Source organism: Netta rufina, assembly GCF_964035555.1.
Source record: "Netta rufina genome assembly, chromosome: 15".
NCBI lineage: Eukaryota > Metazoa > Chordata > Aves > Anseriformes > Anatidae > Netta > Netta rufina.
The window spans coordinates 16,416,328-16,442,195 of record NC_140138.1 but is presented as its reverse complement, the minus strand read 5'-3'; the positions used below and the strand labels follow the sequence as shown (position 1 = coordinate 16,442,195).

The window sequence follows — 25,868 nt, the reverse complement described above, 5'->3', positions numbered from 1 at the left end:
GGGAGCGCACACCCACCGCCCGCCGCGGGGACCTCGCACCCGACCTCGCCACGGAGCTGGCCCGCTGCAAGTGAAATCAGGGCTGGCCTGGGGATATCTCGTGGAGAATTACTGCCTGTGGTCTTCATTCAAGCTTACTCACGTGCTGAACTGCAGGATGGATGCCCAAATTTTCTGCCTCTTGCCTACCATCAGGCAGCAGCCCTGGCTCATACGGCAAAGGGGGCAGTGGTTTTATTTGCATGCGTGCTGTGTTTGTATGGTCATGACACCGTGCTGTGTCAGTAAAGAAAAAACTACCTGAGCAGTGCAAATATTCAATAGGTGTGTAATTAAAGCAGAAACGAAGGACTTGATTCTTCTGCCACGAGACCTGTGGGACTGTGCAACCCTGGCAATCCTCCTGGAGCCACATCTGATTTACACCAGTGTAAGAAAAAGAACAAAACCGAGCCCGTATCTGACAAGTGAAAACAAACACTGGATTCAGACACTTTCTGCAGGAAAGGGGGGGAGCTGTTTAATTTTTGTTCCTTCTCTCTGGGCTGCTGCTGTGACCTCTGCTACCTCCTAAGTTAGCAACACAATATGTTGCAGCTGTGGCACTGCAACAGCCTGATTTAATTTGCGTGTGTGTGGCTGGAGGGGTAGTTCATCCCTCTAACATCTTGTGGCGTGGCAGCAGCGCTGGAAGCGGGGGGCTTGGTCCTCCCCAAAGAGAGGGGAAAGAGCCATGCTTCCCTTCTCATGCACAGCTTTGGAAAAGAGAGGGGAAAAGGATCGTCCCCATCAAAATCTTTAGGAGGTTGGGGTTTGTCCAAGCCAAAAAAAAACCAAAAACAGAGGGGGGGAGGGAGGGCAGAAAATATCTATTTAATCAACAACTGTTTTCTGCTTTAAAGAAAAAAAAAAAAAAAAGAAAGAGAAAAGTCAGGAAAATGATTGTGCTGCCCTCTCTCCTGGCTGCATCCCTCTGCAGGGATGCCGGGAGCGCAGGGCTGGGTCTCGGTGCGGTGCCGGCGCAGCAGCGTTTGGGGCTCCCCGTCCGAGGGGAAGGAGCAGAGGTTCCTGCAGCGGGGGCTCGCTGGCAGGGCCCCTGCCCCTGGCCCTCCACCAGCTCGTAAAACTGCCGCTTCCCCGTGCAGCTCCTTGGATGGACCCCGAGAGCTGCCCCAGGAGCTTTGTTTGTCAGCGCTCTGAATCAGGCTGGGGTTTGGCTGCGGAGGGTTTTGTCTTCCCCTTCCACAAGCCTGGAATTCAGCTTTGCTCTTGGCGTTGTTGTTTCTCCCTTTTACATGCGGCTCCTGCTGAACACAACCTCGGACCAAGCTGACTTAAAACCCTTGCCAAGCCTCCATGGGACGAGGATGAGGGACAGCCCCGAGGCTCCAGCTCTTTTGGGGTATTTCTGTCCCGTTTTATGCTGATCTCCTCCTAGCACCACCATCCCCAGTCCTCAGGCTGCACGGGGGATGCTCCATGCAGCAGGAGGCACCAGGAGTTTTCAGGGGCCATGGAAGGGATCAGGCCCCAAAATCTCATTCAAATCCAGGGTTCAAAAACAATTCAAAAGGGGTTTGAGGGCCTAAAACTCTCCCTGCATCCTGAAAATCCCAAACCATGTCTGTACAGCTTTCACCTAGAACAGCACCCTGGGAGCAAAGCAATGACCCCCCTTCTCCAACAGTACTAGCTTTCTAGCTTTACGCTTTCCATTTACTGTTATATGAAATTATTATATTTATTTATTTTACTTTTATGATGCTGAAGCTCCTTCCCACCCCTGGCACAGCCAAAACCACCCCAGGGCTGTAGGAAACCTCAGCCCCGGGCCCTGCAAGCCGCCTTGCCGCACAGTTGAGCCCGGCACTACCTGCCAGCTCATGGGGGCAAGGTGGCTTTTTCCTCGCTTTTTGGCTTTCCCCTCGTTTCCCCTCATCCACCCGCTTGCCAAGCAGTATAATTTTACAGCCTGGCTGACGGAGCCAAGAAATACGTTTGCTGGTGCAAGCCGCGCGTTAGACTTCGTGAAAAACATGCAGCTTCAGGGTTTTAGGAGCCAGCTCCGCAGAGCAGCGAAACACCCGCAAAGCAGCGCCGAGCTGTTTGTTCACCCTCTCGGGTTTCACTCCCGGACCCTCGCACTCGCCTCTGGCCGTGGGTGGTGAGCGCAGGGACGGACCTACGGCCGCGCAATGCTGGGCGCGTGAGCACAGGGGATGGAAACGGCAGCGCGGGGAGAAGGGAGAGACAAAACGGCGCTCTCACAGGTTTGGTGGGGAGGGGGCCGACCCCTGAGCGCTGCTGGATCGTGAGTAGGAGCAAGGATTTGCATTCTCCATGCTGCTTCCCCTCTCCCCGTCCACACTTTCATCCTCCTGCCCTTCAAAACCAGAAGCTCTTTAAGGCACAGAGAGGCTCTGGCTTGATGCCTCTACAAGAACAACGAGGTCCAGACCTCACCTGGGGTCTCCAGAGACTCCAAGACCTCTTCTTCCATCTCTAGATACCTGCAACCACATCGTGGCCTTGATTTCTCATGAACTGCGAGGGTGCTTCAGTTCTATGCATGTATTTTGTGGCTCAGCCCCCATACTGCTAGAAAACCAGCCAGCCGGTACCAGCAGACCCCAAATGAAATAATCAGCCATCAGTTATTTGTGAAACATTTACCAGTGGCACTGCAACCACCGGTGGCTGCAGCGTGCGGCTTTACCACGCTGTGGCACGCAGTGCTCTGGTTTCTGCTCACCTCGTACCATGCACAAGCACGGACTTCCACGTGGCTGGAGATGAACTGAATTTCCCAAACTCTTCCATCTCCAGCCCATTAAGTGCCCATCACACTCAACAGCCACCATCCAGACACACTCAGTGAAAACTAGTCCATCCGTTAGGGTTAGGGTGGGTGTCCGAACCCCCAACCCTAATGCTAAAAGTTTAGACCTCTGGGCACGAGCATCTCAGTGAACACGGTCCTGCCTCTTCACAGTGCTGCAAAACGTGCCCACGCTCTCCAGGAATGCCACAAAAAAAATGGCAGCAAAAAGCTTTCAGTATTTGGCGAACTCTCGACAACTCTGAATACTCCTGATTATATACGAGCAGAGGGCAAACTCCACCTCAGGCATGTTTGGAGGTTTCTGTGGCTCAGACTGGACCTTTCTCACCAGCCTGTTTTTACAGGGCTGCAGTGCAGAACGGAGCAGGGAAGGGGCCGAGCTGTACGTCTCTCCTCCAGCCTTATTCCTGGCAGAGACAATTTGCAGCAGTGTTGCTCGGCACGTCGAGTCTGGCACCTGCTTACAATAAATCCCTAACGATGTTGAAAAGTTAAACGTCCATTTACTTTAATTTCTGTTTTAGATTTGGATTTCTACGTACCGTAAATGCTAGAAAATGTTTTTTTGAAACAATACCGAATATTTACATTGGAGGTCCTCTATAACTGGCTGCCATTCATCTACGATTTCTTTCTACATGCAAAATGATGCTCTGAGCGCATACAGCCCACGGGGGAGACTTTGCCACCATCACCTGCTTGTACTTCCATGCCAGCTGAGATCCTTTGAGCAGGCTCCCCTGCGGGTGAGGTGGCTCAACGCACTGCTCTAGGTCTCAGAAAGCCACGGAGGTCAGATCCCAGAGACACGAGAGCAAGAAAAAAGCCTCACGGGGTGAGGTTCACCCATGTAAACTGGAGGTTGGGAGTCTCTGCTTTTGGGAGCAAGGAATCACCGGTGCTGAAGATGAACACCAGGCATGCAGGAGATGAGCAGCCTGGCCGGGGACGAGCTGCTGATGGGGCCTGGCCCCGCTGCTGTGAAATCTTGGACGACATTTTCTCTCAACTCACCTTTGATCCTGGCAAATGTGCTTCGGGCGCCGCGTTTTGATCAAGAAGATCTCCGGTTGCAGATGTCCTGCAAAAGCTACACCCACAGCTGGACATCACAAAGCTCTCCCCAGCCTGGTGGTTAGCAACAGTGAAGAATGATTTTTCTAATGGGAACTGGCCAGCATTCAACTCACTCCTGGATTATTTTTTTTTCTTTGCAAGCAAAGTCTATTTATATTGAGATATGTGCAATAAATAAAACTCTTCAACTTATTTGAGATCAAAAAGTGGCCAAACGGGGAAAATTCTGCAAGTTCAAGTTATGGAGGACTCATATGAGATCCCAAACACGCTCCCACTTGTAGGAGCACGCTGCCAGCAGCACCAATGCACGCGAAGCCACAAAACGGAGGGAGGTCGCGGGCTCCAGGCACTCATCCTGGGACCAGCAGGGCGCACGAGGACGCAGGGCATGAGCAGAAGAAGGGGATGGTGCAGAGACATGCTGAAATTCACTCGCTAACATCCAAATCTCCTGCACAAGGGGTGGCCGTGACCGCCCAGCGATCCAGCTGGGGACAGAGCCGAGCCGGCGGCGCCCGAGCCCTTCCGCAGGGCTGTTTCCGAACGCGCTGCCTGCTCGCTAAGCCTTTTTCCTTACAAACCTGAACTGGGCAAGAAGAGTAAGTTCACACTTGGGGGCGTGGGGGTGGCTTTTTTTTTTTTTTTTTTTTTTTAGAAGCACAACTTTTTTTGGGCTCCTGACAAAGCAATATTCTCCAGGCCAGTTGGAATCTGGAAAAATACACTCACTCAACCTAGCCACCATGACTCCAATAACAATTATAAAATGTCCAATAAAACTTGCATGTAATGTCAATTCAAATCTTGAAAAGCAGAATTAAGTGGTATATCAACATTAAACTTTATTGCTTCCTTTGCAGAGCAGAAGTATTGTCAATAAAAGTCATTCTGAATGAAGAAAAGGGCAGTAAATATTAAATAAACAGGTTTTTGTTGAAATGCTATAAATGCACCAGAGCTGCATTTTACACTGGGTCCCTTTTTTCCTTTGCAGACTCCCCTCATGATAGAAATAAGTCAGTAATTGCAAACTATCAATAAAGCGCCAATTAAAGGGTGGTTAGATGCATGCATTTACAATATGTCATTATGGCCCTTTATTGTATGTAGTTTGCTCTTTCAGATCCCAGTGGCTCTGTCTCAAGTCCCCCAGCACACAAACGACGGCGCTGCTGGGTAGGGGCCCGCGGAGGAGCGGTGGCAGCGGCGCTGCCCTGCTCAGCACCAGCCCCTGCACAGGAGCAGGGCAAGCCCTGGGCAGCCTAGAGCCGAGGAAGGGAGGAGAGGAACATAAAAAGTCTCCTCTGTCAGAGATGTGAAGGCGAAGCAGCATCGTCTCAGTCTATCAGGCTATTATTTTTCTGTCAACGCGGAGCCGAGCAGAGCACGGCAGCTCTGAGACCGCAGAGCCATGCCAAAGCCTGCAATTTGGCACCACGGCTTTGTTTTCCGAGGGGCCGCTCACCGTGCTGTGCTCTGGTCCTTTCTGGGTCTATTTGCCTTGAGAAGGAGCCATCGCCACCCTCCCTACACTGCTCCACGTGCAGAAGGATTTCTACTCGCCTATCTGCTAATCCGATTTCCATCAGCTCCGTCCCAACGCCCTGCTCCCTTCTCGAGCAGCAGCCAGCAGGGGATGTTCTGCTTCGTCAGTGAAACAGAAGCGCAGGTTGTCCACTTTTAGGGCTGGGCTGAATGGGATCGTCCCAGTTCCACTGCAAAAACCACACGCAAAGCCTGCCACAAACACAACCAGCACGCGGTGGAGCCGGGCCCTGGCACCTCTGCAGGTCGCGGCTGCGGCACTCAGCAGCCACCCTCTGCCCCGCTCCTGGGACCTCCAGCCACCCGCTAAGATCCCATCACATCAAAACCTGATGCCAAAGGCTGTGCCGAGCAATCACAATTACGAGTTGTGTGCTCGGTGGTACCCAGACACAAGAGGACGTGTTTGGGAAGCCGGAGAAAGAACAGGCTCCTCTGCGAGCGCACAAATCCCGTGACTTTTATGTCAGCCCTTTAAAATCTGATCAGCATTTTTGTGGTTTAACAATATAGTTTATAAGCTGTTCTCCAGTTTAATCATCACACGTATTTACAGGAAGCAGTAACAGCTACAGCGTATGAATTTCATGATGCTGAAATGATATTGAACAAAGCCTGCAGTAAGCAAGAGCTGAAAGCTGCGCTGTGGAAGGTGCTGGGCTTTAGAGAGGCCTTCCAATTACCTGGGGACAGAGAGGAGAAATCAGAGGGGGTCTCAGAAAGCATATGGTCAGGAACTTCTTTCCTCTAACTTTTGCACAGATAGAGATATATTTATTTTACGTGAAAAACCAATAACAACTGAAACATGAATGCTCTTAATTTTTGAAGAAAACCTTTTCACAATGAACCTAGGCTCAGTAAATCTGGTGGTTGTAAAAAACAAAACGAAATAAAACAAAAAACTATTCAAAAATTTTCAGAGATAAAGAACAGCCCTTACACATTAATTATCAAAAAAACTCTTTGGACAGAGAAAGATGTCTATCAAAACCAGCTTTTGGAGAAATTGCAAGTATTGATCTTGACCATCCACGGCCTCCTGGCCCCTGCAGAATCAGACCCTGTGCTAGTCCTGCGTTGTTTCTCTGCCACCCATGTGAACGGAAACCAAACCCGAGGCCAGGGCAGCACATCTCCAGCAACATGCCAGGGGCAGCGCGAGCTACCCGAAGGCCAAGAGCGAGCAGCTCTGAATCATCCTGACTCACTCGAACCTGAACTCTTGACCTGCTCCTTGAGTCAGTTCCCCTGGGTGCTGCTCCGGTTCGGGCAGGATGGGCTGCAGCAAGGCACAGAGCAGCACGGAGCGCTCCTGCTCCGGCACATCGCCCCCGCGGGATGCTACACGCTGCGAGGGGATGGGGATGAGGGAAACAATGCCAGGAGCACCTCACCTGGAAAAGGATCTGCAGGACGCCATGCACGATGCACATCCGCCGTCCCAGGAAGATGAAGAAGGGCACCACCAGCTCGATGAAGTGGTTGAAGAGCGTCTCGAACTGATGGAACCACCACGGCGAGCGGTGCATGAAATAGGCAATGGGGTTGGGCACCGGCTGGGTCTGAAAGATGAACACACGAGGTCAGTCCCCTCCTGCAGCCCAGCACTGAGGCCAGCCATGGCACTGTGCAGCCCCTTTCCCTCCTTCCCCACGCTTGCTCACGGCAGAACCGTCCCCTGCCTCCAAGCATTTCATTTACAGAAAATTACTTCATCCAGACTTTTTTTCCCATGAAAAACCCAAGAATTCTTAAAGCAATACATCTTTTTTTTAAAAAAAAAAAACAAAAACACAAGAGTTTTAATTATCTAATTTCTTGACATAACCAGAAAACATTCTTCTCCAATTGCCCCCCTTGTATTTAATACTGCAGTATTGCACATAGCGCCATGCTGACTGACGTTAAATCACTGCCGAAGTGCTGGAGACCCTGAGAGCAACTGAGCAGATACAGAAACTGAGAAAAAGATTTTCTTGGGGTCACGCAGCAGGTCAAAGAGAGACAGGAATGGAAACCAGATTTCAAAACCTAGGAGATATTCTTTCAAAATGTTTAAATTTGAAATAAATGTGGTGGTAGGGTTGCCTTCCAAAATCATAATTCGGGAGAGGAAAATATAATTCCTCTAAACACGCTATATTGGTTTAAGGTATTTACATGCTGGCCTTGTGACAATATTATTCTTCTATTTGCCTGAAATTTTTTGACGCTGGGAGATCTTCCATCCAGTACAATAAAGCTGCAAATTTTACAAAGAAAACAACCCACGATATGTTAATAACCGCAACCCTGAGAAATGCTGCAATCTAAACAGCGAAGAAAGAAGCTAACAATTCACCTTAGCATGTCTGACGAGCTCCAATTCATTAGTATTGTTTTAAAATTGTGGCAGAAAAACGGAGAGGATGAAGAGGCGAGTTTTAATTGAAGGAGACGCAACACATCTTTAAATTATTTGTAGTTAAATCAAAAATACAAACAAAACAGGGAAAATATTGTACTATGCATGGCAACTGAGCGCGCTTCCACTGCCAAGTCCCACAACTATTGTAATTCCTTATTAGCAAAGCTGGGACTAATAAACTTGTTGCTTTCCATGGGTTTGAGGCTGCTGTAACCCCTTAGGACAGGAGACCGCATCCTTCCTTCCTCGGACAGCGGCACCGGATGGAGTGGTGTCGGGGTCGTGGAGCGCTGCGGGCGCACGGCCAGCGCGGGGGCGGGGGTCAGGGCCCCCCCACCCCAGGGGGGCCGCGGCCCCGCTGCCACCCAGGGCCCTTCCCCGCCGCACGGGAGCTGGTTCGAGTTAATCTGCCCGCGTGACGGCTCTCGAGCGCTCCCAGAACCTGGGGGAGGCTCACCGAGAGGGTTGTTTTTTTTTTTTTTTTCATTGTTTTTTTTTTTTTTTTTTTTTTTTTACCTCGATCCCGAATTGCTGAGAAATGCTTTCATCCTTTCCAGGAAGGCAGGTTGCTTTCTTGGCTTCTTTTACATAGTTTTTTCTCCCAGTGCGTGAAGCAAAAGTGACCTCGATGAGGTGGCAATCCTACAGGTGGTGACGTTTAGCCCTGCAGCTCAGCCATCCCATCTCCCGTGGGCAGCAGGCTGGGGGCAGCACCGGGACCTGCCCTCGTCCACGTGAGCTGCACTTGCACCCAAAACCATGGAGAAGGGGCTGTGTTACACACACAAGCATGCACGTGCTTGCAGATGCAATTAAACCTCACGACGTGATCACACCGAGGCGCATTGCACCTCCAGTCCCATGCAGTGGGGATAGAAAGCAGCAGAAAGTTCGTGTTTTAGGCTCGTTTGGCTTCTCCTATGGGCTTGCTTGGGAAGAGACCAGCTTGGCAAGATGGATCTAGTGTGTTTTATCTCCCACAGCTGTGCTTTTTAGCTGTGGCCTAATTCATGCCCTGAAGTAGAAAGAGGGAAAAGGAGAAGCAAAGCAAAGAAGAAATCTGGCGTGGGTTAATAATTCGCTCCCAGACACGACAGCGTTTTCATCCTTTGCATTACCAGCACCGACATTATCAGGGTGTCAGCAGGGGCAATGCTGCAGGATGGGCAAGATAAGCCAAACAGCAAGCATCAGCTCCCACGACTGACAGCCTAAAACAGCGCCAGGCACACCGCAAGTAATGCACGGTTTCTTGGCATTTGTTTTGACAGAGGGAAAGAAATGCCCTCGATAAGAGCACCGCTGGCAATGCAGCCTCTGGGGAGGCTATCGGCGAGGAACCCTTCCTCCCCACCGCCGCGGCCGCTTCTCTGGAGCCTAAACCTCAAAACCAGAGCGCTAGCGGAGTGCCTCGCATGTCTCAGCAACGAGTGGGAAGGCTGCAGGGGGAGGGCGAGGGAGGCGAGCGCTGCGCGTGTGTGTTCCTCCCGATGCCTTCCAGATGCTGCGAGCATGGGCGTAGCGCGGCGCAGGTTTCCCGGGGAGAAAACCGTGTTTACTCGGGAAGGGGTGCTGGGGTTGGAACAAGGAACCACCAGAGCATGGTGTGAAATCCAGCTGCCCCGGCAGCCCCAGCACAGGCACCTGCCATGCTGCAAAACCCCACTTAGGGCAAAGGGGTGCCCGGCACCCGCTGTCCTAACCACGGGACCTGCGTCACCCCATGCGTGGGCACATTGCTGGGAGCGAAGGGAAACCTGCAGAGCGCAGGCGTGCCGAATGCCTTCCCAGGGCAATTGTTTCCTGCACAAACATCAGTGTTGGAGGCGGTGGTGTCACAGCCCGGGAGGAGGGAAATGCATTCCAGCATCTCTTCACCCGGCTCACTTCACCGGGGATTTTGAGTTTTGTGCTTTGCTTCGCAGCTGCCCTGCGAGGAGAAGCAGCCTAGAAAGCAGCCGGGAGATCCCTTGCATGGAGAACAGTGAAATCTTGGTGAATGTGGACAGAAACACGCAGCTCCATGTCAGATGCAGCTGAATAAACGAGGCCAAGGACGGTGCACGGGGAACGGAGCAGAGGGGACCCTGCTCAGCGCCGTCTCAGACAAGCCACGTTTCTGGGTACCTCAGTGAATCATAAAGCCTTTTTAAATAAAAAAATGATTAGCAAAAACTGGCTTGAAGTGTCAACGCAAGGTGCAGCATAATAAACCTTCTGCCTGCCTCACACCTCCAGCAGCCAGAGAAAAACTGCGCTGCAAATGTGTTCTGAAATAAGATTGGGGAAAATTAATTCCATAATTCACAGGGCAGATTTGTAACGTGTGACTTCGGGGCGATATTCGGCAGGGGCTGCTTGCGTTGATAAATGAATTCTGGGTTGCCAGCTAAGGCATGTTCTCTGGCTTGTATCTACCAGGTTTTATGAGGGCTGGTAACAGATTCTAAAAATATGCACAATAAACTGTTTTTTCTCCCTAAGGGGTCTATGGTTTAATTATGTTCTTAGTGAGAACCATTAAAGTGCTAAGTACCTGAAGACTCCTAATTTACTAAACTATACGCCACTAAAACCCAACAGAAGGCTATTATACACCAGAGTAAATGCTCTTCTCGGGGACTGTAAATGCACACGGTCCCTCCTCTCAGCCTCCTTACTGGTATGGCATTACATAAACTCCGACAGAGCATTTAATCCGTGTTAGATACCCCATCCCAGCCGAGGGAAATCTCCAAGCTCTCCTACACATGTGCACGAAAACAAGTCCCACATTGTCCTTGAACAACCCGCTGCTCAAACAGGGCTGGGTATTTTATACGTTCACCACGAGCAGAACTCCTGTGCAAGGAACTGCAACTGCAAAGTCAGAGGGTAGGGGAGAAACAGTTTTCTCAAGACTGCAAACAAGGAGGAGGCCAGAGACATACCACATGAGATCTGTCCCTTGCAATGATGGATTTTTCCCCTCCTTCACTGCCCGGTGACCTGCAGCACGTCTTCCTGAGCCTCTGTTGTCTTTGCTCGCTCGGCTGAGCACTTTAACAGAACAAACTCACAAGGTCTCTTTCAAGAACCAGTAGCGAGTTATGAATGAATCTGTTTCAAAAAGGTGAACAAAACATCCATTATTCTACCTGTTTGTATAAAGTAAAATCAGATTATCTATTGGTTCAGATAACCCGAATTATACTTGGCATTAATATTAAAACAACACTGCGGACAGCCTTTCAAAATATCACCCTGGGCGCCTATTGCAGAAATCTGGCTCTGTGAAAAACAAAGCCAGCCATAAATATCTTACATACTCTAGAGACTATTATTTGCTTGCACTGAAAAGCACCTACTTAAACAAAATATTCGAATGTGAGTGCATGTAACTGCAGAAAAATCTTGAAAAAGAGAAGGAAATTGAACAACAGCAAATATGAATAAATGGTGAGAACGTGCAACTGCTCCATCCAGAGAACCGGGGCTGGCTTGGCGCAGCAGACACTTGACTAACGGTGTGCAGGCACCAGGGGCTCAGACGATCAAAAGAGAGGAAGTCTTTGGCGCAAAGAGAAAGGCGTGAAGAAGAGCAGTACCCTGGAAAGCCAGGCTGAGAAGTTTTATTAAACGTTTTCCTGAAGGTTTGGGGAAGGTATAGATGAACTGTAAAGCACAGTTCTCCAGCTTCCCTAAGCACTGAGGCATGAACTCATCTTCTCGGCTTCAAAGAGAAGCTCTCAGCTCTCTCGTACTTTGGACCAAAAAAAGAAAAAGGGTTCTCCATTGCGGAGTGTAATCTGATCAACATGATCCAACAGGCTGTTTCTCTGCCAGTCCATTCTGCTTCAGATCTTGACCCTTCCTCCTTACGCATCTGCAGATCAAAGCTCCGCTTTCCAAAACCCGAGCAGAAATGGGCCCGTGCAGAAGAGCAAAAGGCAGCGAGCAGAAGGGAGATAAACTGGGTCCCTCCCAGCTGCTGCTAAGTGTGGGAAGACGCGTGTCTGCAGTGAGGCCGGAGCAGCTCTCGTGATGCACGGTGAGCAGCCACCTCGGTGTGAAACGGGGAGATCACGGAGAGCTGCGGCTTCCCAGCCCGCGAGGCTTTGTGGTGGGCAAGCTGCATGCGCGGCCAACTTGATTGATGAACAACAGCGATTTTGCACAAAGGTACACATGTTTAGAAAGGAAATTGAGCAGCAAACTGCTCGGCATCTTGTGCAAGTCCCAGCTGTAACTTGTGCTGTATTTTATATTTACATGCATGCACACAGGTCTCCATGTGCATGCTACTGCCATCCTTGAATACACCACAGCTAATCATTTAAAAATAGTTGCTTTGAAACCTTCCAATTATTGATTATTATATTTCCAATCACAATGAAATCACAAGAAAAATTAAAAAGTTGATCTCTTAAAACAAAGACATCTGATGTCAGGGTGGGTTGCAAGGGATCGGCTCTTCAGTCACCCAACATCGAAATAATTAAATCTCGATAGATCTGTTAAAAAGAAAAGTTACCTATATGTTCTTGCTGGGCAGAGCTTCCCTTGTCCAGTCAATAGAAATATTCAGTTCATAGAAAAACATACTGGAATCTGCCTGCTTCAAGACAGCAACCCAAGCCAAGGAGATGTGTGTTTGACTCGGTGCCAGCACGACCATAAAATGTTGGCAATTTAGTAGAGACGTAGTGCCGCGCCACTCTCCCAAAGGACCTAAATAAACTTCAGATGTAGAACATATATTTTTACTTTTTATATATATAAATCTGCTGTTTCATTTTTAACTCCTTTCCCCAGCCTTCCCTCTGTCTAAGGTTTTTCAAAGCTGAAACAGGTCCCTGCTTCTCCCGGCTGAGCGAAGCCTCAGCAATGAAAAGTTAAAAGCATGAAAAATCAGAGAAATGATTCACGTCTGGGCGTTGGGTTTCTTGGGGAACGATGGCTGCACATGTGGCTACAGATGCCAGAGGGGAAAGGGTCTTTGGAGAAAATTCTGCTGTGCAATTTCATGCCTCTGCGTTATAAAATATCCCGAGGAATTTTGTTGTGTTCACAGAGTTGCACTTGCAAAGTCACCGCGTAGGTGAAACCTTCCTGCCACATCTGTGACATTTAGCTACAAAGCCAAGCTTTGCTCATCATGAGTCAGCCCCGATCTACAGCAGCACGAGCGAGGAGCAGGCTGGCTCCGAGGGCTGTATTTTACCAGGGGTACACGTAAATGACAGATTTTGAATTCCACCAAGCTGGGTGGGGGCAGAAGGATCTATAGCAGCACTGTTTGCTTTTCCAGACTGCACCCTACCTCCTGGTCAGAGCTATCCTCCTCCAATAATAAAGACCACATTTCCACGGCCCACAGCATACCTGTTTATTGACACTGCTCCGACATAGCGTGCCTCCGAGCTGCTTGCTGTATATAGAGTTAATTGTGGATGTATTACAGATTCACCTATTTATTCTGTACATTCTTGGAGGGGTCCAGAGCTAAAATTACACAAGGAACTGCTGAACTGCTCAGGCTATTTATTTGTTCAAAATCCCTTTAAAATAATTAGCGGGGCTGGAACAGACATCTCGGCTCTGGTGGGGGCCAGAAGAAGCTGGTGCTACCAACTGCAAGTCATCACTGCCTCCCCCGTGTCCCCGTTGAGGGAAAATCCAGTTTAGGAACAGCACCAGAGCTGGGTCTGCCAGGTTTGGGAAGCAGACCAGAGGGCACATCTGCAAGAAACAGCAGCTGAGGGTAATAAAAGCTTATCTAGAAGCTCCCATCCCAACGGGAACAGGGCTGAGGCAGGGGGCTGCCCCTCCCCAGGTCCCAATCTGTCCCCAAAACCCCGTTTTTCCCAGGGAACCACTGTGGAGGGGGCTTCCCTGATGCATCTCCTGCTCCGGGACTGCCTGGCCCCGCAGTGCGCTCCCGGCCCAAGGCTTTCTGACAGAGCTCACGTTCCCCACGGATCACGAGGCAGGTCACTCACCTATATTTTAAATTGCCATTTAAGAGCATATTGCAAATGTGATCCTTTAATTGGTCACTGTTATGGCTCTCTATTAGAGAAGACAAGTTTTTCCACACAAGGTAAGCCCTTACGAAAGCACTGAAAATGTTTAAAAACAACCCAGGCCTGATATATTTATTATATATTTCTGCATATATAAATAATTTCACAAAAAGGAACGTACTGAGTGGAAACTCCATTTAAAATGTGATCCCAGATGGTGGCAAAGCTCTAAAATTGCAAGGCAACATGTAAAGAAAGATTAACGACCTCAAACAGGCACAAATTTATGAGGTGAAAGCCCCTGTAATCCTAGAGAAAAATGATACCAAACGTTAGACTAGACAGCTAGAAAATACCTCTGCTTAGTTCATGTGGCCTCTGCCATTTTACATTTTCTTTTAGTGTACATTACTTTGGGGTTCGTTTGGTCTTTTCTCCTGTAGGACAGAGGATGGCTTTGGTCAGGAGCGTGCTGGTAGATTTGCCAGCTCCCACCGGGTACCCCTGGTAAATCAGGTGAGGGACAGCACCTATTCTGTCCTGTGGTCTCTCAAACGGGTTGTGTCCTGTTATGTCCCAAGGATAAACAGCCAAAAGAAGACAAAACAGGGAGCCGGGACACCAAATCAGGCATTTGTCATCACTGTGAGACCCCAGGCTCCACCATCCAGTAGAGAGAAGACAGTGGTTAACATTTCCAGCACTAAGGCTCATGCAGTTCCTTATTCTGCCTGAGAATAAAATGTTGTGAAGGAAAGGATCCCAACATTTCATCCTGAGAAGTGTGGGCCATGCTAGAGACCTTCCATGCTGCTAACTCCAGCTGGGACCAAATAGGACCTTGTAGGCCCCACAACCCATTTCCTTGAGATCTTTGGCACCTCAAAGATCCCCAGAATCGAAGAGCCTCATCACCAGCATAGCCAAATAGCCCAGTGCACATCAAGGATGCAACTGATACGGACAAATTCACTCCAGAAGGCCTACAAGCTGGGATGGGCTCTCCTTATCCCATGTTAGGCCTTCACCCCTGGGCTATAACGTGTCTAGAGACTGCATTTCTATCCAGTTCCATCCAGGCTTGAGTAATGTGCTCAGCAAAGCTTTACGAAAACATTGCGCTGCGAGATTTTTCAGTGAACTGGGATTTTCTGACCCTTTAAGCAAACAGTTCCTGGCACTCTCTAGCTGATAACACAGCCATGGAATGATATCAAAATTAATGTGTTTTTAAAACACTTTGCAAGTGAAAGGCTACTCGGTCAGCACAGCACAGCAAGACAGCACAGAGCCAGCGCTGCTGTCAGCAGAGATGCTTTGCTGAGCTCAGTGCTTACAATCCCGATTATTCCCTGGTTTGCTGTAGCCCCTGGATGCAGCAGAGGAGTGGTGAGCTTTGGACACTGCTCCAGGATGCTGCCTGCTGCGGGAAATGGAAGAGCTTGACCTGTGCCTATCAGGGTAACAGGGACAAAGACACACAAACCAAGAGCTACCACAGGGCTCCTGCCTGCTGCCCAACAGCCTCCGAGAGCTCACTTTCAAAGGGCTTTCGGGAGATGTCAGCTAGGACGGAAAAATACCTCGTTGCAGACAGCTGCCCCAGTGCTGCTGCAGTCGCATCCTCGTGCTCACAGACTGCTCAGGGAGAGCCTCTCTGCCCCCACAGCAGCAGCAGCCCTGGCTCTTGGCTGGCTGCAGAGAAGGGATGGTCCCAAAGAAAGGGGACAGCCTCCTGCTCGAACACGAAGGCAGGCAAGACGGGCAGTCTTGCTTTCTCAGCGTGCAGGGCTGGGTGGAGGCCGTCGCCCCACAAAGGCTCCATCCGCAGGACGCCAGCGCCGCGGAGGTTGGCGGTTCTCGAGCCCTCCAAAGCCGCTGACTGTGGAGGAAATGCCAGGTCCAACCCTTCTGGAAAGGCAGCCGTTTCTGTGGGTGTCCAGGCTCCAGCCTGGACATTTTTCAAGGGCTCTCAGCTCTGAGTGATCTGCTTCTCCGTGCGCGGCAGCCCCACACTGCGAGGCATTGCCAAACCAGCCAGTGCCCATTTTCCATCCACACTCGAGACCCTTTCTGTACAGAGCGGTCCGTTCTCTCTCGGAGGGGATGTGCTCTGGAGGCCAAATCTGCTGCTTTAGAGAGGGTGCAAGACCATCTTTCCAATGCTATGCCTGCTCTTGAGAGCCCAGGGATTTGGAATTAACCTCCCATTCACCACTCCCATGTGCAGTGCTGCACTGCAGCTGCCTTCCCGAAGGCCTTCATTACTTCACTTTTTTTTTTTTTTTTCCTTTTCAAAAGTCCAGTGCTAAAACCAGAATCGTATCTCCTTCAGAGGGCTTTATTTTTTGTGCATGCTCGTAAATATGGCGTTCAGCACCAGGCCAAGGAACACATGGGCAAAATCAGAGGGCGGTGAATGCCAGCAAAGCCCACGGCTCGTGCCTGTGTTTAGATTAGGCAGTTTGGCGGCCTGGACGTTTACAGGATTGTTTTTTTTTTTCTTCATGCAGGAGAGTTACAACTAGAGACAAACAGTGGGATCTTTCATAAAATGTGTTCACAAAGGGTAAATTGTGCCATTAGGAACTCGCTACCTGGATGGTCATTTGAATTCTCCGAACTGGAACACCACGTCGCTCCACGCCAAATCAAACTCAAGGGGAAGGAGGGGAAACTCAGAGTCACAGGCTGTCTAGTTTAACTTTCCAACTACACCAGAGAGAGAGAGAGAGAGAGAGAGCTGAACATCATCTGCTTCAAGTAAGGACATTTAAACCAACCACCTGGTTTGAGCAGTCGCTATTATAAATGAAATATCCCAGCAGTGAAAGGGGCTGAGTAAAAGGTGCCCTTGTGCTGGTTAGCTCTACGAGTCACCTGGGCATTACTGAAAAGACTAAAAGCCATGTCAGAAAAGAGGAAAGTTATGTAAAATTTAACTTTCACATTAAAATGAAACAAAAAATACTCTCAAGAGATTTCAGATAAAAAGCACACTTGACATCCCCTTAGGGACCTGGGTTGAAGACCTAACCCCTTTGTGCAGTGACTGGCAATCACACTGCTCAGATGCTTTTTGCAAGGCTGGAAAGGGCAAAGATGGTCAGCTCCCATCCTTACAGTTCAATGTCCAGAGAACTGCAATGTCTTCTTGTAATGCAAATAACGTAACTGAAAACAGTGCTTCCAAATAATAATATTAAAAAAGAAACTGATCCTTCACTCCATTAGAAGTGCAAAAATGCATGGCTATCATTAAGGAAACGTATGTTTTGCCTAGCAGTTCCACAAAGCCTTTGAATAACCCTGGTGTGGGATTTCTTGCAGTAACATCAGCAAAGTCTGCTTCTCTATGCTCCCATCATTGTAGCAGCTAACACCCAAAAGGCAAGCAAGAAACCAGATTAATAAATTCTTTTTTCTTTAGCATTTAGCACGAAAGGCAAAATTGAAAATAAAAGTCCCTGAGACTTGAGAAAGCCCAGGTATGGAGCCACTCTCCTGTTCTGTACTGAAAAGTACACCCAAGTACATCCCTCTGCAGACAGAAGGCATCTCTGCTCCTTAGGACTGTTGCTTCAGATATTGAAACAGAGATTTCTAATACATATTCTCATCTTGTTTTGTGTCTTCTGCGATCCCATTTTTCAACAGTAATGCCTGACATCTCTGCCACATTACTTTCCAATTTATTGACATGCTTATAGTGAATATTTAGTTTTTTTTTTTTTTTTTTTTTTTAACCCAAAATGAGTATGACATTTCAATCCAAATTGATAAAGTAACTTGTGGTATAGTGTATTCCCATTTTCCTCTAGAAATTACATGAGCATAAACACTAGCAAACTCTGCCCATTCCAGTCTATTGGTATTTTAAAAACTTAACTGTTTTTGGAGAGCTGAAGTTGTACAGCTCTTGGATACACTGCAAACAGGCCAAGGAATGAAAATAATCCCTTTGTTTCCTAGGGAAGAAAAGAAAAACAAAATCTGCCAAAGTCTGGAAACCAGAAAGCGTCACCTTCTGCATTAGCAACTCTTTAGCAAGACAGGAGAAACAAGAAGCTGGTCTGAAGATGCAGCCAAAGGCTCAGCAAATCTACCTCTGTTTTAAGGTCTCTCCCTAGTAACAATGGCTGTAGACTGAAAGAGTTTAGGACAAATAAAACTATTTACAAGGAAAACCCTTTGCCACGAGGAGCTGGTGCATGAACTCCTGAAAGAGTTGGGTGAATCCTGCCGCCAGCTCTGCTCTCCTGGCAATGAGCCGCACCTCTGTGGTCATTAAGCAGCGCATTTTCTTCTCTGGAAACAATTCTAATTATTTTAAGGGTTAAAATAGTGACTTCTTGCAAAGGCATGCCCATTTGCTAGGAAGTGATAGACACACATTGTGAAACTGATAGAAAACTAAAAATCTGCAAAAGGCAGGGAACGGGCATCTTCAGGCACATAAAAGCTATTTGTTACAAATGTCCTCATCCTGCTCAAGGCCTTCCTTGGGTAAAAATAATAATTACCTGTATTTCTAAGCACAATTTAGGAGTGGAAAGTTCTACAGCACGTTGTTAACAGCTCTGGGGGTTTACCTTCTGGCACAGGAGTGGAGCAGCCTTTGAGCAGCCCATGCTGGAGCCGCTCACTGGTGGGGAGCACAACGCGCCCAGCGCACCGCCCGCATGGCTCAGCACTCAAATCTTTCTGCCTTGAGCCCTGTGAAGCTTTGCACTTGGGTAATCGCCTTGCTTGTTTTGTAAGTGCAGCTTGTTTCTAGGCTTTTCTAAAAAAAAATAATAAAAAAAAAATTCTGTAGACAAATAAATTCCACCCAATAAACGTGTCACTCCGCTATCCCCACGGACGTAATAATGCCCTCACACTTGTCCTGCATTGGAGGGCTTACAAGTCATCGTTACAAATAAGAATGTGCTCCCAAGCCAAACGCCTCATTTCTAATAAAGCCTTTTACCTCCTTTCCTAATGACAACGGACGTCCCAAAGCACGAGCCCGGAGCCCACGTAGGGGCAGGACGGGAGCCACAGGGCTGCGCTTGGACAGGCCACGACCCCATGCTTGGACAAGGACCCGGGCAAGCTCCCGGCTACCCAAGGGGCTGCTTTTTGGGGCATCCTCCCTCCGTCTCCATCCTTTTAGCACAGTCACCCCCTCCTGCTGTGGCTCCCGTTTATTCCCCACCGCCAGCACTGGCCCCGAGCCCCCCGGGAGCGACACGCGCCGGCCCCGAACAGCGCGCGCATTGAGGCCGCGGGGTGGGGGGAGCGTTTGTCTGATGAAGTTAGGTTCTCGCGGGGTATTTAATATTCCCCGTCATGCAGGCCTGTTTCTCCTTGAGTCTGCCTGTCAGTTAAGCCCGGGGATGTTTATTTTAACGGCCACTTGTGGTCAAGGCTGGTGCCAGTTGTACGGCATCGGTTACGCAGATTTAACACTGGGGACTCGGCCCCCGGGTCCCAGAGCACGTCAGGCAGCCAGGGCCGCCCCGTCCTAATGTAAAACAACTGAACCCTTCCAGCGGCCCTGCTCGGGCTTTAACCCTTGCCAGGCTCTGCCCGGCTGCCTCCACAGCCCTGTCCCAGCCCAGCCCCAGAAGTTGGGTTCCCCCCTCTGGCACCGAAAACCCTCGCTGGCAGCTGGCAGCAAAGAAGTTCTGACGAGGCCAAGGCTGCAAGGAGGAATGGAAAATGTATCTGGATGCTGAAGGATGCAGCACTTTTTTCTGGGGGAAAGGAGAGGGTTTTTGTCACCTTTATTGTTTATCTTTACCTCCATGGCACAGACCTGCTGGTAGTGATGCCCTGCAGCAAGCCCCTTCTCCGCCCGTGCCTACGCGCAAGCTGGGAGGATGCTCAAATGTTAAATAAACCGTGGCCCGCAGCAAAATTATGCATCATTTTTGATCGTCTGGACTGTCTCCAAGATGCTAATCAGCCCCAGATTAAGTCATCAACCAAACTGATGAGCAATCACATTTTGTCAGTACAGCTGGACATCATTACTTGGGAGCTGATCTTTCACTGGCGAGGGAAGACAGATTTCTCCCGTTGATCAAACTGCACGAGAGGAAAATGGGGATGGCAGAGGACCTGTGCCCAGTGGCCACGGTCTCTTCCCTCCAGCAGCCCCAGCTCTCTGCCTGATGCGCATCCCCTAAATTTGCCTCGTACCACCTCAACGCTGCCTTTTGCTGGGCTCACGCCGCGGCGCAGGTCTGCATCCAGTGGCAAGTGAGCATTGGGGGTCCAGAATTAAGCACGTGCTGAAGTTTCACTGGATTACTGCACACGTCAAGAGGCAAATATGCTTCCCATGGAGAAACATCAGCCCGTTGAAGTGCTTGAGCTTGATGATCACAGATATCATTAATAACTGTGCAGGACAATAATTAACAGAAACCCGCTAATGGAGAAGCGCAGTGGAAATCCACAACATTTCTAAGGGCTGCAATGCTCAAATCCCAAGTTCATTTGTCGAGAATTTGTTAATGGAACAGATTCAAGTCTTGTTCACGATGTAACCCCGCCAGGTATGCTGAGTAGTAAGTGAGATTGGAGAGCTGAAGCCTACCCAGTCAATAATTTAAAACTGGAAAAGAAGAATGTATCTAATAAAGAGATATAAAATAAGCCCGAATATGCCAGTTCAAAATACTCAACCTGAATTTCTTGCTCTAAAAATAATTAAATATGAACAAACATATGAATGCTAGCAATATTAAGAGAAGAACTTTTTTAAATGTGTATTTCAGTACAGATCAAGATGAAACAAACTGACCAGAGTTGCTATCAGGGAATTTACTCTTCTTACAGATCTCAGAAATGGATAACACAGCGCCATGTCTTCAAACAACTCCTTCCCTGTGGTTTCCTCATCTGCGTCAATTTTTCCATAACCAACACGCTGCACACTTTATTAGGCCATGCCGAGATATTAGAGGGCTTCGCCTCCTCCAGGCTCTGCCAGTGCCAGTGCACATCTGGCTGCCACACGTAGGCGAGCGCTCAGCCACCCCGGGCCCGTTCCTCCGTCGAGAACGTTTATTATTTTAAAAGCGATGATCTTAATAGAAAGACAAAGAGGTGAGAACATAACTCGCCGAGTGGAGATGAAAATTTCCCATGTTTTATTACATACGTGGCCACGGTGTGCGAGTGGGACCTTCCTCCAGCAGCTCCACACACCGAAGGGTGCTCACCCTTGCGCTGAGCAGGAACAAACGCCTGCCCGAGGCAATTCCTTGCTGCCTTGGCCAGACCCGGGGCTGGCACCCTCCTCATTTCTGTAATGAACACGCCACTGCTAATCCTTACATTTTCAGACCACTGCATTTGTAATGCCTCTATCAGCTTCTGGAAGTGGATAGAGAATTATATAGAAATACGAGCAAAGAAATGAAAATAAAGCCCTACAAAACACCCAGCAAAGCTCCTCCTGCCTTCCCCATGTGCTTTCACTTAAACCTGAGATAAAGTGCTGTGATATCCCAACAAATTTATTCCATTTTGCCATTAATCTTGTGAGCAAAATGGTCAAAAGCATTTTCTGCAATGCCAGCATGCTGAGCTTCTGCAACAATGATATCAGAATTTCCCAAATAAGAGCAAGCTCTCCAGCTTTTCCCAAGCCTGCTAACGCCCTGTGCGAGCAGGGGCTGGGCCAGGCGACTGCCAAACTCCCTCCCAGCTCAGTATGAATAAAAGTCCTGAAACACGTGCTTTTTTGTGCTTTGCTGGATTTTGAGGTGTTCCAGGGTGGCCACTGGCAAGTCCCCTGAAATTCTGGGACAAGATCTCCTGTGTGAGGGTGCCAGGTTACCTGAAAGTGCACACACCTGCAAAGGCATCTGCGGCTCACACAGGCATACGAAGAAAGGGGGGGGGATGAAGCTGAAGTTACACTTTCAGCCCAGCAGCACGATGCCAGAGGGTGGGACAACGTCAATGCTCGCAGCTTCTTTTGAATTTGTTCTTCTGAACATGAGATGGAAAGTGTCCGTCTCGGAGCAGGTGAGCAAGGCTTGCTTTAGACACTGCAGAAGAGAGCTGAGACTTTGCTGAGCCGCACACAACGAAAAGCTGCCCAGATGAAACAGGAACGCAAGCTCAGACGCTTTATAATAAAGCGCTGGGAACACGATGGCAAAGCTGCACTGTGTTAAAATTCAACACTAATTTAAAATCTTGTTCCTTAGTGCAAAAGCTGGAAACGTGCCCAAGTGAACGGCGGAGGGAAAAAATAATAACCAGACCAATTGTATATTTCTCCTAGAAATTCCATGTCATAACGTACCTCGCGACTTACACTTGCAGGGTCCAATTTCAATAAATCAACACAGCGTGCAGAGTAACAGTAGCACAAGTCTCTCTCTCTTTCCATAATACACCCAGGTAAAATCACCGTGAAGCGAAGAACAAAATGCCCATTCTTTCTGGTGCTTGGCAGGGGGACAAATTACTTTCTGCACCTCTCTGTGTTGAAGGACTAGTTATTAAATACAGTCTGAGCTGCCTTTCCAGCTGTACTTAAATCAAGGACAAAATAAAGCTAACGCAACTGTCCACAAGAAATCCAGAGCGAAAGAGCAACGCTGAGATGAGGCCACCCCCACACAACACGTCTCTGCCTACCCAAGAATTTAAATAATCCTGATTTGCAATGCAGAGCGAAGCCATGCAGCTCCGTTGTACAAAGCCACTCGCCGCTGCCCAGAACTGCGCACAAGCGTGCAACGTGCCACGCTTGTTGTCACTAACCCTGCCTACAATTTACGATTATTCCCAACACCACAGCACGGCCACGAGAACACCACTGCCAAGAGCAAACAAGAAGGTGAGAGTGAGCTCAGAGCTGTCCCGTTTGGTCGTGCCATGTGTGTTTGCGCACGGAAAGCGGTGGTTTTGTTTGTGCAGCAGTTTGCCCATGTCTGGGACCTGATCGCACTGAATGCTGAAGCGATGGATCAGAGCAGAAAGCCTGGTACAGATGTTTTATAAGCTAAGAGAGGAACGAAGCACAAAAAAGTGACGTGACTAAGAGGATGTATTAGCAGCACTATCAGAGGAACAGGAGAGGGGTCTGCGAGCTCCCTGGTCCTCCCCTCTCCACCGCCTCTCCCGTAATGACATTTCATGCCACTTGTGCTATGCATCATTTTACATTTCCTTGATAATCCCTCCTCCTGGCGAGTGCAGCTATGTTACAGGACAGCACCAGGAGCTGCATCTCAAGCCAGGCCGTACGGCGGCGCAGGATGGAGCCACACAACTAGCAGCTCCTCCAGCCCAAAGGGAGACGAAGGCACAGCCCGAACCAAGGCACCTCCCTGTGCAGCCCCAAATCGGTTCACAAAAGCAGAGGAGAGGAAGAGCCAGGTCCTGCAGCCTGCCCCTTCTTTTCTAGCTCAGTGCCAAGAAGCTCACGGTGAGCTGGAGGGAGCAGAAAGCAATTTTCAGTTTTTCTGTAGGGACTCTTAAAACAAAGATTTCCTCCTTTTTTTTTTTTTTTTTTTTTTTTTTTTTTTTTCTCCGTTTTTTTTCTGCAAGTCTTTTGGCACACAGGCTTTGTAAAGAGCAAAAGAAAAAAGTCCTTATCTATCGAAGTGCAGTACAGTATCAGCACACCCAGAACGCCCTGCACTGCCCTGGAAGCCTCTCCCGCGAGCTGCAGGAGCAGCAAGGGATGCCCCACACTGGTTACCCCATGTGCTGCTGAAAGCCAGCTGTGAAAAACAAAGATTTTAGGATCAGACTCTACCATAAGAAGAGCTGTCAAATGAAATAAACCCACAGCCTTGTTGTTTTGGGGGGCACCAGAAATCAGTGTGCCATACAAAGGTAATTTGGCTTTTCCATTACTTTCTTCAGCATTTCTGCACAGAGGCAAACTTTCCCCGAATAACCCCTCAACTATTTGTTGTTATTAAATTACATCTTTAGCTTGCCACATAAAACACCTCTGAGACTTTGTGCCTTCCATAAAATATGTAAAAAGTAAGCTTCTCGCCCACACAAGCAGCTCAGTGCATTAGAAGTATGCAGCAACACAAGAAGAGAGTTGCAAGGACCTATGTATTATTGATTAACACATTTCCAAGTCGATGCTCTAATTAAAGTAAAATTTACAAATAAGTAAGCTAGGAAGTAAAACTCTGTACATTTTAATGGCCAGTGCTGTTTTAGTTCTTCATAGCCAACAATTTCCTTCCATATTTGGGGGAAAAATTAGTTAGGAACTGCAACCTCTTAATCACAGAGACCAGGTACAAGCTCACAAAGGACGAACTGGGACCACTTTAGTACTGACAAGGATTTTCAATCTGTCGCTGTCTTTCAGCAGATGTGCCTGGGACGTGAACGCGGACAAGCTCTCTCCATCCCTGCCCCTCCGACGATGCCCCCGTGCTCAACCATTCTTTTCCACTTCCTCGCCTCGCTGCCAGCGTAGGCATCAAAACTACCCAAATCGGTTTCTCCATATAAACAGTACCGTGGTTGATTATTTGAAGGCAAACCCACGTGAGTAAAGAAATAAAACAGAATTTTCCAGTTAATGAATAATAAAAAGACTCGATAGTCTTATCCCAGAGCAGAAGTTCTCAATATGTGGCACACAAGAAATATATTTCTGAGGTTCCCTACCTAAGTAAGAGCTGTTGTATGTACATAAACTGCTCCTTAGCTAAGAGAGTACCAAGCTGGTCCATGTTTAGTCCACTGCTACATCCCCTTCTGCACACACACAGCCAGGGTGCTTTGCCAGTTAACTCAGTCACTGACCCATCAGTCTTGGCTTCTAGAAATGCATCATCCCCGCTGTAAAGGAACAAGAATTTATTCACAATCTGATTTCCAAGACAATTTGGGTGCCTGGACACTCAAGAGTCTCACTAAAAAATATAAAAAAAACAGTGACCTCCTCTTGTAAGCTCTAAGGGGAAAAGCAAACAGCACCTAACAGCCCAAATTATTTTAAGATGTGGACGAATTAATAAATACAGACAAAGAAGCCCAGGAAAGGAGAGGAGCAGGGGTAAATCAGTGCTCGAAGGACTCCTTCCCCAGGCTCCCCAGGCAGGTCACAAAGACGCTAGCAAGAATGTGAAAATTATGCCGGTGTTGTTATTCTGGTTGCATTTAAAGAGAGCTCCGAATTATTAGGGACCTCTTTGTGCAGAGCGTGCCAATAGGTGTCAGCTTGCAGCAAGGAGACCGGGAGCCTAGCGCAGCCCGAGGCGGCCCTGAATGGGGCAATGTTTTCTGCTCGCCCCAACGCCGTGCCCGCTGCGAGCGGCGCGCGCTGTTATTGTAAGGAACCGGATCCCTCCGCTCCGCCCGCCCCGCGACGGCTTTAACGAGTGTGGTTCCCGGTGGAGATGGAAAAACTAACATCGGCTGCTGCTCCTGGGAGGAAAACGGACTCCTGCAAAAAAAAAAAAAATAAAATCCAGGCGGCTCTCAGGAGGTGCGGGGTGGCTATGAGGATAGGAGGGGCTTTGTACCCAGCCCGCGGTGAGGACCCACACGGACCACGGCCCCGTCTTCTGCAACCACATCAGCACCACTTTTGCCGTGTCACACAAGCACATCACCATATTCTGTGAGTTTATGTGCTGTCGGTGTTATGATGCTAACGTTCCTGGAATCTCCTGCTGGTACCCACCCCTGCCACTACCAGGGACCCTGGGTGTGCTGCAGCCGGCTTGCTGCTAGCAGCCTTTCCTCCCCCAAATTCAGCTTTTCCAAATAAACTTGCTGCTCTGATAAATGGCCCATTTGCACTACCAAAATGGAAAAGGCTAGGAAGGTGGGATGGAGTTGAGAAACGTCTTGTATTTCCTGGCACTTTCTGAATCAACAATCTCATATTTGCCTCAGCAGAGCCATGGCTATTTGCTGCCTTGCTTGTCACCGTGCCACGTCTAGAGCAGAAAAGAAAATTTTGGGAGGGGAGATAATGAAACACACA

General features: G+C 48.8%; 1 protein-coding gene across 1 annotated transcript in view; it reads right to left on the bottom strand.

Moving 5' to 3' along the window:
• LMF1 (lipase maturation factor 1) overlaps positions 1-25,868 on the bottom strand; it is a gene marked incomplete at its 5' end in the record, with an annotated part of 190,511 nt that overhangs the window by 52,792 nt on the left and 111,851 nt on the right. The window contains one exon of the mRNA XM_084295815.1: positions 6,865-7,032. Coding sequence (XP_084151941.1) covers positions 6,865-7,032 — 168 coding nt within the window. The remainder of the gene's footprint in view (positions 1-6,864; positions 7,033-25,868) is intronic.